This window comes from Geospiza fortis, unplaced genomic scaffold, assembly GCF_000277835.1.
Source record: "Geospiza fortis unplaced genomic scaffold, GeoFor_1.0 scaffold23, whole genome shotgun sequence".
Taxonomy (NCBI): domain Eukaryota; kingdom Metazoa; phylum Chordata; class Aves; order Passeriformes; family Thraupidae; genus Geospiza; species Geospiza fortis.
Window position 1 is genome coordinate 4,257,992 of NW_005054303.1, and position 14,077 is coordinate 4,272,068.

The 14,077-nt window shown below is 36.5% G+C and overlaps 1 protein-coding gene across 2 annotated transcripts in view; it reads right to left on the bottom strand.

Moving 5' to 3' along the window:
- SETD3 (SET domain containing 3, actin histidine methyltransferase) overlaps positions 1–14,077 on the bottom strand; it is a 38,477-nt gene that overhangs the window by 2,886 nt on the left and 21,514 nt on the right. For both annotated transcript variants that reach the window (XM_031066168.1, XM_005417876.2), the window contains 6 exons: positions 12,251–12,309; positions 10,288–10,402; positions 5,985–6,059; positions 3,148–3,314; positions 2,419–2,504; positions 505–665 (listed from right to left, as the gene is read on the bottom strand). In XM_031066168.1, the coding sequence (XP_030922028.1) occupies positions 505–665; positions 2,419–2,504; positions 3,148–3,314; positions 5,985–6,059; positions 10,288–10,402; positions 12,251–12,309 (663 nt within the window). The remainder of the gene's footprint in view (positions 1–504; positions 666–2,418; positions 2,505–3,147; positions 3,315–5,984; positions 6,060–10,287; positions 10,403–12,250; positions 12,310–14,077) is intronic.

Consider the following 14,077-nt stretch of genomic DNA (forward strand, 5'->3'; position numbering starts at 1 on the left):
ATGGACACGAGGGTTCTGCAAGGAGTCCCAGTGAAATTTGTCAGGAAATCATAAAAAGCCCAAAATTTCTGCACATAAATCAGTCTGCATGACAAGCAAAGTCAGGTTACTTCACAAATACTTGCAATATGTAGGTTTACTTATACATTTGCAATAGGAGCACATCACTTTGCAGTCTGGAGAATGCAACTAACAGACAACAAGTTGAAACCGATTCCCCATCTTATTTGCAGAGAAAAAAGCAGGTGGTAGTCTCTACTTGGAAAATCAAAGGAAAAATACATTAACAAAATTACATTAACAAAATTTCCTTTTTTGCAATCTTATTTGATTTTCCTTAGATAATGCAAAACTGTTGCTGCACTTAAAAAGTACAGAATGAATTATGTAGTAACATTCAGGTTGAAGTTTGCAAAGACAAAATGGAGGACAAAATATCTTTTCCTACAATCACGATGCACAGAAGAACTCAGACTTTTAAATTACACATAATGATAATTTTACCTCCACAGTTGTTTTATAGGTTTTCAAAAGAAGGGATGCTCTGGCTTCCAGGAATGTCCAAAGTTTAACTTCATTGTCCCAGCTAACAGGAAAGTCAGAGTTCCCCAGAGTGAAGATTTTGCCAATCGCATGCTCACCTATCAAGTGCTCCTTCAGCTCTTCTGCAATAAGTATAAAACCAATCTGTTAAAAAACAATCTCATCATTCACTTTGTCAGTTGACAAACTGCAGAAAGATTTATTTTCAATCGTATATCTTTGAGCAGCTAGCAAAAAATAACCCTCTCCTCAAATCAGAATTATCAGATATGCTGCTTTTTTTCTAGGATTTGCCTCAAAGAGACAACTGCAAGTCTTCAGGTCAGCAGCAAATGGGCCTTCTCTCCACCTGGAAATAAAGATACTTTAGATATCACAGCCTCTTCTACACAGCATAAATCTCTGTCAGTGAAGAGAATGTTTTGTAAAATCATTCATAAATGAAAGGGAGTAAATTCGTAAAGAGTGCAATGAATTTTTTGAGAATAAAAGGAACAGGCCAAAGAGCATGCAAATAGCAATGGAATTCTTTTTCCTATTGTTTTGATAATCTTTTTATCAAAAGCAGAAACTTCCTACAGGTGTTCAGAAAAGACATCCATCAAAACTCAAGAGCAGAAAACATTTAATCAGCTCCTTGACATTACAAAAATTTCATTTAAGTTTTAATTAATAAATTTGACTACTGCAAAGCAGTTATGACAAACTTCACCAAGAGCTTGCATGTTTCTCAATAAACAGTTTTCTTAAACACTATTTAAGACATATAAACAAAGTGAGCACAATCATATACCAGAGAAATGCAATTAAAGCATTCACTAGCTATATTTTCCTCTCCAAGCCAAAATTCACTCCCTCATCAGCATCCTAAAATTTTCTTCCCTTGAATTTACTTCCCAGAAGTATGAGGCAATTGCAAGAGATGGACGTAGGTCCCTTCCAACTAAACTGTTCCAGTATATTCTAATTTCTTGGTAAATTCTAAAAGATGGATGACAAGAGGAAGTGAAGGCATGACAGTAAGTTACATTGTTTTTATTAAAGAAAGCAAATAGACCACATGCAGAAACTCAACCACTTCAGTATTCCCGCTGGCACAAAAAAATCCACATCATCTGCACAGTATTCCTAACTGCAAGGGAGTTCTCTCACTGTCATGACAAACTGTCACATCCATAACCTTCAAAACTGCATCTAACCATCAAGGAGTTATTATGAGCATTTAATGAGAAGTTTCACATGCACAAATAAGGTGAATATTTATTAAATGCACACATATTTTGCCCCACAAATAAAAGTAACAGAAGAGAAACACTAGAAAGACAGTCTGCAAATGCAGAAATTTTAGGTTACCAATTACCAAAATATTGAATATTTAGATCACAAATTACTAAAATATGGAAAACACTCAATTTTGAAATGTCTCTTTCATATTTCTTTTACAGCACAGAATATTCCAATTTAACACGTAAATTATTCCAGTGGTGATGACTAAAATGCTGCAATTTTAAGCATGTAAACCCCTAGGTCTTGCATGATCTTGTTCTGCAAACTATTTTGAAACCTAAGAACTAGAGATCCAACTCCAAAGCTCACTCATTCACAAGAGTCTGGGAGATTAAAAGAAATAAAAAACTGTATCATCTCATGCTTTCAGAGTTACTGAAATATTCCCTCAGATGACATGGCCAAAGATTGGGCTTCTCCGTAGCTTATAAATTTCTTTGTAACTGAAACTCCTCAACTTTTCTGATCATCTATCTTAATGTTTTATAAATGTCTATCCCATTCCTACATTAACAAAAAAAAAAACCAATCAAAAATCCCCAACAACAAGACAAACATAAATTAGGTTATCTTCATAAAATATCCTACCTTCACTCATACAAAACACTCGAAGAAAAGCCAAAAGCTGGGCAGAGATTGCAGGCTCAGTGGAGTGCAAGGCAAAAACACTTGAACTAATAAAAGAAACAATCAAACAACAACAGTAAATACAAGTCCAATTGTCATATCTTTTAACTTATTTTAACATAGAAGACCATAAACTATACAACAAATGTACTGCTACAAAAGTAACTTAAAAAAAATAAGGTAATGTTAGCTCAAACAGAAAAGCTTCCTTAACTTGTATCTGAAAAGAATGATTATCACTACAATTTTACACTTAAAATTACTTTATACATCTTTCATAATAAATTCATGAAAATGCAATGTTTCATGTCTGCTGCTCCTAATAGTACCCTCTGGACTGAAATGACTAAAGAAAAATGCTGTGATTCACATACTGAGCATTGTACTATGTCTGCAAGGGATAGGAAAGAAAGTAAAGCCACAGAGATTGCTTCAAATTAATCCTTGCTCTGTTTTTGTTCAAATGGTTATTAAAGCAAAGGCTTTTTTCCTTATATATGGTTCAAATTAGATGATAATATAGTTCAGAGAACTTCTGTAAATATTATTACAATAACTTTAATTTGCTATACAAACAGGAGAAATATAGCACCTAAGAAAATTATTACAAAAGAGCTTCATATATGCTTTACTGGACACTATATACTTTGGAAATTTTTTGAAAAACCCATGGCATTGTGTTTTACTTACGTTGGGATACCAGCACGAGCTAAGACCTCTGCCTTCATAGCATACAGCCTGTCACTTTTACTCACGCCAAGCTTTATTTTCACTCTGTCATGTGAATTATTATCAAAGAAAAAACCACTGTGGATCACAAATTCAGCGTTTGACCGAGTGCCATAAAAAATGTAAATCTAGAAGGATGAAAAGAGAAGTGAAGGGACAGGAAAAAAGCTTAAGATCAGCTCACAAAATTGACATAATTTGAAAGTTATTTTCTAGAAGAGTTACTATTCTGAGTACAATGTATATTTGGTTATAAGAAGAACCATGCTTTGTTTTCTGGTATTGACTCAAATGCTGTATACAATATGGCAATAACACTTTAGAGGTAGATGTAAACATATACATGTATAACAGAGACTTTGAAAGGCAAGAAGAAATTTTTATTCTGTACTTTAAAAAAAAAATGTTCTGGTTTCTCACACTGACATAAAGTACCAGCATACAGAAATAAGCTTTCAAAGCTTTATTAAAGGCTAAAAAAAATCAGAGACAAGGAGGGCCCATTAAAATAAATGGTGTTTCTGGAAACATTTTCCCCAACCAAATGTCCACTCAAAACTATACTGCTGATAGATCAACTTTGCTTTCATTTAAATGTTACCTTAAGATATGGATATACCACAGTACATCATACAGAGAGATCTGAGCTGTGTTCAGCTAGTATTTATTTTTGTTTTACTCTGAACTGTTTTCTATAAAGTATATAGTTACTTTAATTCACATTTAAAAAGAAGTTCCTAAATATAACCTGCAGAATGTATTTAACTCAGGGCTAGGCAGTATGAAATTCATGGGACTAGAGGTCAGAGTAGCAATTGTATTCTCCCACATCAAGAGGATATTTTCCCATTTGTGTTTGATAACAAAATTGTCAGTCAGAAAAAGAAGTCCCAGCAGTTACAGATTTCCCTTCAGAACCTCAGGGTACAGCAGTGCTCTGGATGCCTGCAAGCTTCCATTCCTCTCTAGCTGACAGAGAAAGACACAGGGCTCTCTAAAGGGCTCAGTAACAGCAATGATGCCATTTACTTTCTCTGTTTTCAATTTTGTGTAAGAGCTGTTTATCCTAAGCACTAAATGCTAAAGCATGATATTGAATTATACTGAACATTATACTGTAACACACTCATATGATGAACACATGACCCGACCAGGTGTATTAAGGCAGTGGGTAAGGAGAGAGTTGCTCACCCTCTCAAGTTTTAAAACTACTGTGATACATCTCACATTAAACTAAAAGTCGCATATCATATATAGATTACACAGCATGCTCTTACAGCCCAAGACTGTTTTACAAAAAATCCAATTAAACAGAGTGAGAATTGCTTTATTTCAGGCCAGTGTTTGACAGACTCTGTGGACCTCTGCTGCCTAACTAATTTTTTAGTAGTAAAAGCATGGATCATACACTCTTCCTGCTAAAACTGTAAGAAATGACATCTGCATGGTATATTAAAGGACTGAAGCATTATATAATTACAGTGCTTTAAAGATGTCACTAACAGTTAAAGTTTGCACAGAAATTCTGATAAATAGCAGACAAAGTGAAACTACTAAAATAAAATTGAAATACAGGAACCCTCTATAACTGAAATGGAGAGAGCAGCCAGAACAGCTATATGACACATCCATTGCCAGCTGTGGAAAATTATAAATTGGATCACTTCTGGAAAAACTGTGGACCCCTTTTAACTCATCACACCACAATTGGAAAAAACAGAAAATATTTGACTACCATAACAAATTCTGAGGGCAAAAATATACAATCACTGTAAACCTCAGCATAGCAATGAGGATAAATACACTTTTGGAAAGATGTATTCAATAAAGAAAAATGCCAGACACGTCTTTGTTAAAAAAGGTAACAATACAAAAGAAAAATTAAAATCACAATATTATAAATTGTAAGACTGGCAAAATAACAGAGTAAAAGTAAAAACTCAGAGGCTGAGTTACAAAATATTTCAGGATGTTTCACAGACAAAGGCTTTGTCTGGCCATGCTGACTGCACAGGCAGCAGTCAGAAAAGGAGTGCTGCTCCACTTGAGGGTTTAGGCTGGCTGCTGACACAGCACAGGGGCTTCCTACACTCCTAGAACCACTGTCTTCAGTGCATCACTAATTTGGACACTCAGTTTTGGTTTTGAGTAGTTCTGATCAAAATACTGGATCTGAACTGTTCCATGCATCTTTGCAAGACTCTCCTGCTGTCTCAGGATGAAGAGGTAAATGCATGCATGCCGGTGTGAAAGGGACACAGTATGTTTTTAGGTCCCTTCTCATTTCCACTAACCATTGTAATGACAACAGCATGGGTTAAAATGACTGGCAACTGTACTGCATTTCACCTCTTTTAAATGAACAAAGACTAACAAGAAACATAAGCCAACAAAAACCATTGTTAAAAAAGACTCTACAATCCATTACTGCAGACAAATCTAAAAAATATTTATCTTTGGTCTTTTGGATATGGCCTTTTACTAAGCTCTTCCAGAATACCTAACTTGGTGGCTGTGTATGTTCACACACCAATGAGTAAATATTTCAACTAGTTCTATAAAACACGAGGAATAAAACTCTCCTACAGCCAGGGTCTACCAAGCGATAGAAAATATTCTGAAAAATGTACATGTATTTAGTTTGGTAGCATTTTCAGTCAAAATTAGCTCAGCATAATAAATTTCAAATGTAGCAGGGTTTAATCCACACCACTACATTATTAAAATTTTCTAGGGAGTCATCAAGTGTTCATAGAACTTAATGGAACAACAATAATGTAGACAACTCTTCACACTACCTGTTCTCCAGCTTTGAAATCTTGAAGTGCTACACATTCACACCGGTCATCTTCCAAATTGTAGCCTGTAGTGATCTATCCAGGAAAAGAGTGACAAAAGCACCTTTAGCATTTTATATTTCTCTCTCCCATCACTGACAAATTTTCCTATTGGAAATAAATATTAACAATAGGAATTGCACACATTTCTTTCTCAGCACAATAGAATACAACTGATAGTGATTGCTTTATGATTCCTGAGCAATCTCCTTTTTAAAAAAGTCTCTGCATTAAAGAAATCTAATGGTGGAAATAACCTACCTGAAGTGAACAGAAGGCTCTGAGGAAGGTAGCCTCCACAGAGCACAGACAAAGTACCATGCTAAAGCTGGCAGCTTGTTATAAAGTTCTGGAGCTTTCAGTCACTCCCATGAGGCCCAAGGGAGCATGGCACTGACAGCTCTATATGCTGTGCTTTATCCTTCAACTGCCAACACATTTTTGATCTCTCAATGAAAAAGGATTAGATAACTGTGGATCTTTAGGGGATACAATCTTCAGAGAATTATAATTTACTTGAAAATAATCCCTTTATCTAAAAGTTAAGTAATACTCTTAAAATGCTAAAAGGATTTTTGAGATGGTAGCTGGCAATGGAAGAGGATAAACTCTCTTGACAAACCTGCACTTCCCCAAAAATAATTACTAAACTGTAAAGGGGTCACACTAACAACTAAAGCTATCCTAAAAATGTAATATTTTTTATTAAGTGACAAACAGCATGTTCTTCAATAGGATGACCAGAGATGCAGCCACAGGATGGAACATAAGCTGCTGAAAAATCAGAAAGCAACTTTTATGGTAGGTAGTCTGAGTTCAGTACTGACAGAGGTAACTTATGGAAAAATATGCTCTGAGCCTGAGGAAAAACCTAGAAGAAGCCAGAGATTGTCCCTCAGCCTTCAAAAATGAAAACATACTTTTTTGTAAGCTGACTGATATGAGTTGCAGTATACCCTGATTCCCATCTTGGATGCAGCTTGTCCAAAGACAGAACTCCTCAGATTATTTCAAAAGCTTGGTTGATGGCTCACACATTAATAGTTTTGCACTGCTTGCATCATTAAATGTGCATTTGTCAGCCAAAACAGTGCTTTCAAATGGAGCAAATCCAAAATGTCAGCCCCAAGCACGGGCAGCCTGGCCCTGCAGACGCTTGCAGAAAGCTCCCTGTGCAGATGCCTCACTGCAGGTCTGTCTAATGGGTTTGTGGAGATCAGTAAAGAACACAAGAGTCATGCAATACAGCCCACTGAGAAACACAGGCTGCAGTACTTGAACACAGAAATTCCTGTGCATTCTCTAATTTGGACTGCACAATTTCAATTAAGATTTTCGATTTTGAAAGTTATCCTACCCTGAGTTGCAGGTTGCAAATGCTAGAGGTTAACAAATCTATCTTCTACAAATCAGTTGTCTTCTGAAAAACTGTACTTTTCATCCAAAAAAAGAAACTCTTGACCTGTCCTGAAATTTTCTTAGTGGGTAAACTCAGTAAATAGTTTAGAATGTGAAAAGTCCACCCCAATCCTTTGAAATGCTGGTGGAACAGAAGGCTTTCACAGACCGGGGAAATTCTATTATTTTAAGAGGAGGATTCTGTCAGTTTAAGCATGCCTCGCTGGAGTACTGATCTGTCTTTTAAATTTTTAGTTTTGCTTTAAAAAAAAACCCCAAAACAGCGCACAAAACCCAGCAGCACTTCTGAAAGACTTTTCTATAAAGCATAATGGAGTGCTAGACTCCTATTTCCTCTTTCTTTTAATAGCAGTCACGTAAGAGAATTAACAGGGTGTTTACTTCTCTTCCCACATGATAGCTGACAAATTGCATCCCTTCAGTTTTATTTCTGAAGCAGACTGATACATGAATTTCAAGTTGTGTATAAAGCATGCAATAGTCTGCCTGGTCAGTGATTAAGGATGGACTCAGCCCAACAGGCAGAATGTAGCTTATTCAAAGCTCTGTCAGAACTGGTAATCAACCTCTGACTGTCAAAATACAATCCCACTAAAGAATAACAATGAGAAATGCATGAAGACAACCATTTTGAAATAGTTCTTAGAGGCAGGTTGATCTAATTAATAGTGTCAGAAGCAAGAAAAAGCTGGATGGACCTAGCTCCAGTTCAAATCCAAAGAGCATTTTATTATCTAGCTCATGGAAAGGGGCCCTGTGGAATAAAGCAAGAACAGGGATATATATGGTAGCTGATTGACTTGGGAGGTATTTCATCACTACACTTGGAATAAACTACACAGGGGTGCATTCAATGTCATCTTTTGTTTCTTACTTTCCTGCAATGAATAACAGTTCCCTTTATCTATTTTAAAGGGATTGTGCTGTGATGAGAGCAGAGCCCACCCTCACCTCACTCTGCAATAATATAAACTACGATACAGGCAGCTTACAGCTATCTTAGCAGTAACCCCCCATTTCTAATAGTAAAAGGAAACTAGCACACAACAGAAATAGCTTTAGTAGCTTTTCTTAGCCCATTACCAATACTACAGTTTTCTATCCTTCCTGAATTTATACCCATTTAAATTACTTTCTCTAGAAATATGAAATAAATGACTGAAATCTTTACATATATACAAAATATTTAAGTTCAGCACAACCCCCTTTGCCCTTTAGGCTATACTTCAGTGTAAAAAAATGTTTCAAATCCTGATATACTGCTGCATTAGGAGGTTTGGCTCCAGAGGCTGGCTCCATATCAAACCCACTGTTAAAGAGCATAATAAAAATAAAAATTATTTTATCAATTTGAATAGAAGTTTGAATGAGTAAAACAACATAAATAGCTGCTCTTTTAATATATGCTACTTAAATTTTCCCCCACAGAACCTTGATTCTCTTCCTCTTTACTCTAATCCCAACTTTGAAGGCATTCATTAAGAGTTGTCTAATGAATACAGACAAGTCTCTGCAAAAGCATCTGAAAGAGATGCCCAGCAGGAAAAGGGTACAGGAAGTACTGACGCTTGCAGCTACGACTTATATTACAAAAATACACATTTCTGAATTTTAAGCAATTTTCTTTAAACTGAAGACTCTCATATGAACTTTATTGCTAAATCGAAGCTGTGAGATTGCATAACAAATAGGCAAAGGCAAGAATCACTGTTAAAGAACAACATGTAATCACCTTGCAATAATGAAAAATAAATAAATAATAAACCCCAAACACTTGCACCTTCGTAGCCTAGCCTACCATGCTGTAATTGATACAGTCATAGTAACACTAAATTAGCTAAATGTCAAGTGAAAAACAATTTGCTTTACAGTTTGTTCATTTAAAACAGACTTTTTTTATACCAGCAGCACTAACACATACTGCTGTCCTAACACTCAGGGTCAACCCTCCCACAAAAGAACCAGATCACTTGAATAGGATGGCTATATCCAGTGCTTATAATAAATAATATCTACTGGAAACACAAGTAGGGGGTATGACTTTTGAAGTGTGCATGAGCATGACTAAATAACATTGATAAACCAGCCTCTCTGGGTTTCCATTTCCTCACCTCAGCATTAACTAGTCTGTTAATGAAATCAGGAATCATCCCCTGAACTAGCGCACGTAAGCCAAAATGTCAGCAGGTCTGACTTTTTATATACTTATGTCACCTTTTAAATGTTTAATGTGCCCTAAAGTAGTATTTTTGCATTTTGTTTCTTTGATGTAGTAACAGATGTACTGTTTTTGTTGAACTAGGCTTTGTTCTTGTTGTTGCTGTCTCCGTAACAAGGCTCTTTGGGCACGGTTAGGAGAGCAGGCAGTATTTCTTAGTTGCAAATCTCTAACCACTTTCCCTAGTGGTAGCTACAAGAGGCAATATCCATCAGTGCCTGCTTTCTGTTCTCAGAACAATTCTGTCCAGTACTGTGCATCTTTTTCAGCCCACCAGAAACAAAGCTCCATGTCAGGAGACTATAGAGCCTTGTCTGGACAAAACATTTCATGTAAATGAAAACTTTTAAAAGTACATTATATGTACATAAGACATAACTTATCACAAGTATCAAATCTCTTGTAGTTTTCTCTAGATGAAGAAAGCTCTGCCTGAAAAGCTATCATAAGATATTTGAGAAACTGACAAACCTTTCTTTCAGATATTAGTTTTTTAGCATTTCTTGGGAAAATAACATACCTGTGTTAAGAAGCATAACAGAAAGTGCTACTAAACTGTTGTATAGAAGTCAAAAGACTTAATACTTAAGCTTTAAAGTCTTTCAACAACACTGAAGAAATCCTTACCAGTCCATTAGTATGATTACACATGTCCCATAAAGGTATTAGAGCCAGTGTAACTCTGGAACCATCTTCTGTTGGAATCTGGTTCTGCCGTGTCATAACAGAGGAAACTGCCCATCTGCAAAAGGCAAAACCATGAGCTGGTCAATGTTCAAAGCATTAAAACACAATTGGCGATAGTCCCACCTGAAACAATAATTTAGACTGGGAGTTTCCAAACTTAGTTTCCTTCATGATCACACTGACTATAGGAACAGTAGAAGGCAATATCACTTGCAGGAAAAGCAGCAGCTCCCAGGTTTCCAAGACATGCACACAGAACAAATACCAAACCAGGATTGTGATCCCTCTTCTCTTTGCAAGAGACTCTTCACACCTTCCATTGGCTGCACTCCTCAGCCAGGATCCACTCCCTTTGTCAGCTTCTGTTCCCCAGCCCTTCACCACATACATATCTCACACTACACATCCCAAACCCAGGGTCACCTGCTCCTGCAGCTTCTCCTGCTGGGCAGCAGGGGCTCCCATCTATGTGCAAACTCTTGTAAGAGCCAGGGTATATTTCCCCCCCTCACTCTCTAAAAAGATTATGTACTGCATGAACTGGAAACCAGTGCAACCATCTTTTGGTAAGTATTTCCCTTCAATTTACAAGCTTTTGTCTTAGGTCACTATTGCTAAATTTTCTGCTCAATAGTATTGAGAGGAGAAAAAGCCACAACATTCCAAATAGATATCCAGGTAAAAACTATAAAGAGAGTATTATGTAATTCTTGAGCACATGGACATCATTCAAAACCCTTCTAAGTCAGGTTAAGTAAACAAAATGCAAGCTACCTTTTCAAACATAAAAATCTTTAGAAAAGCTTAGAATTTCAGTATTTTCTAGAATTTCAGTATTTTCTAGAATTTCATTTTTTATTTTATACCTGACAAAAATTAATATTAAACATCAGTTGAAAAAAGAATCTTAGTCTCACCATGTTCTGGCCTTACTACATATATGTGTTGTGGGGTTTTTTTGAGGGAAAAAAAGATGTCACCAGGAGAAGGTCAAAATAATTTTAATTCCCACATACTCCACTACTAATGCATACTTAATATACAGAATAAGACTTCCTGAAGGATTTCTTCAGAAGAACTAGGTTGATAAGAAAGACAGTGGCAAACTCATATCACCCTAATGTCTAAAAAGAAAGCTAAATTGTAGATAATTCTGATACACAAATACTACTTGAAACACAGTAACAATATGCTTCATGTTAATTGTTGCAATTTGTCTGTAAAATTTTAGACCACCTAATTTGTAAGTTGGTGTGTTCCTCCCTTTAAGTGAAGGAGGCATGCTTCAGAAATCCCACTTTCATAGCCTTACCCACAAGTACAACTAGGCTAGAAAATCCCTTATGAATGCCTTTTATTCATGCTATTTTAATCATTTAACAGAATTAAAGCTCTCATTATCTTAATTATTATTCTTTTAATCTTAGTTCTGTCACCCCTTATAGCACCTCCAAGTGACACTCATGCTTCATGTGTACAACTTCCATTCTCCAGCTCTCCTGTTCAACAGCAGCAGCTTGAGATATTAACTTTTGCTAGTGTGTGCTGGGAGAGCCTTTTATGAAAAAAAAAGAAATAAAAAAATTTCCCAAACCCTAAAACTCCTGCCACGTCAACTGAATTATTTTCTTAAGAAACAAGGAATTAACCTTAGTAATCTGACTATGTGTGCCAGTGGGCTAAACTAACTGCTTAAAATGAATGGCTATTGCTTTGTAACAATTAAAATCTGCATATTTATTTCACTTTCTTCTTCATTAATAAAGTGTATTAGTATCAAATCCTACAATTAACATTTCAGTAACAATAGGGCTTTCCCACCAATTAAGACTTCCAGGGCCCCATAGTTTACCATAGTAAAAACAGAAAAGAAACAAAGAAAAAAAATAAAAGACAGACCAACCTGTAGTCGTCATAAGTGAAAGAATCCTTTAAGGGCAGTTTGCTGGCATTAGGATGGGTCTGCAAAACGTAAGTTGCATAAAAAGGTGAAAAGAGGAAGAAAAGAGAAATCAGAAATCAGTCAGCAGAATTTCATTATTTAGCTGCCTAACAGATCCTAACAAGAGCCAAATGAAGCAGGAGGCGTCCAGCCGCGCTACAGAGGGATCATCATGCTATTATGCTCTCATACATCACTGTCAACTTAATTTGTTGTGCCCAGCAGCCGCCATAAATCTGTTTCTTCATATTTCAAGGCTGGAATCCACAGACATTGTACAAAAATAAAAAAAATTTAAGGTGGACTGAGTATGTGAAGGTAAAACACAATCCAGCCCTTGATGCACAGTGGGGGAAAGAAATCAGACAATAAGTGTACATTAGCTTTCACCAAGTTCCACATTTTCCTCTCCTCTGTGATATCAGTGAGGCATTTCACAAATGCAAGAAATATTATACAAGATTTTCAATTCTTCCTTGATACCTGTAACAGTGTTATTCAGTAAAAGTTGCACTACACCTCTGAAACAAAAGCAGTTCAAAATATTTAAATAGCTTTGGTGACAAACACTGATTAGGCAGTATCTACATTAACCCATCTACACACGCTCCTATCTGAAAGTAGAGCTGTGTCATATGAGAATGTATAACGCAGTTCTCATCAACAAGCAAACATTTAATTTCTAAAAGCTTTAAGAAGCTCTGATACCCGTTATTTTTCTGACTAATTAACTTATTTAAAGTCTCGAAAATACAGGTAGCTTTAAGCCCACATTCACACATTTTCTTTAGAACTTTGTTCCAATTCACAAATGGAAAGCCACAGTAGCATAAATTTTAATCTTCAGGTTCAATTAGGTCTCTGAGACGAATTGAAGCAAATGATCAAACGGTTATTTCAGAAGATACAAATTATTTTTTGCATAGCTCTATCTTTGCCACCCTTTTAATGCATGAAGCTCCATGTAGTACGCAGTTTTTTACTCTTGATGCATTAGCATCACAAGTGCGTGGTAATTTATCATTTCTCACTGTAATGTACTAGCTGGCACTGTGTGCAGGACAGTAGGGGATGAGGTAAAAGTGGCTCAAACCGTAAATCAATTAGAAAACAAAAGCTTGTGCTCAGCGCGCAATTTTAGGCAAATTATATATTACAAAAGACTGCCAATTGGGTGTGAGGTCCCAGGTGGCTGCTCTCCCTCAGCCCCTCGGTTAACCCTTCCGATGGGCTTTCTCCAGAACAGGACCGAAGTTAACAATTCCAGTGCCTCCTGTCCATCCCCTCACTTTTAAATTATTTTTTTTTTTACAGCACTCTACGTTTCCATATGACTTTCACTCACATCGATTGCACGGTCATTGTGTAACAAATCCCTTCGAATCTAATGATAGCAACACATTGTACAGTTGTTTCGTCTCACAAAAACGTTCAGCACAAACCCAGGACTGAGACAAAGCCAAGACATTTCATGAGGCACCTTCGCTGCCGGACAGTCCAGACCAGAGTCCAGAAACGAACACAGAAACTCAGCCTTCAGCTGGAATTAATTGTTACAAACAAATACCTCCCTATAGTTTTCATTTATGACAATCTAATTTCAACTCTTATTGTTAGTGTTAGTGATGTATTTTGCAGCAGCTTGATAAATTAAGCGGGGAAAGACAGCACCAACACTGCGAGTACCAGCCCCTCAGTTTTCCTTTCCAGCACGGCCGCGTTTCCCTCCGGCCCGTAGCGATCGGTGTGAGGAGCGGGGTCTCATTGCGCGCCTCAAGTTTACATCCG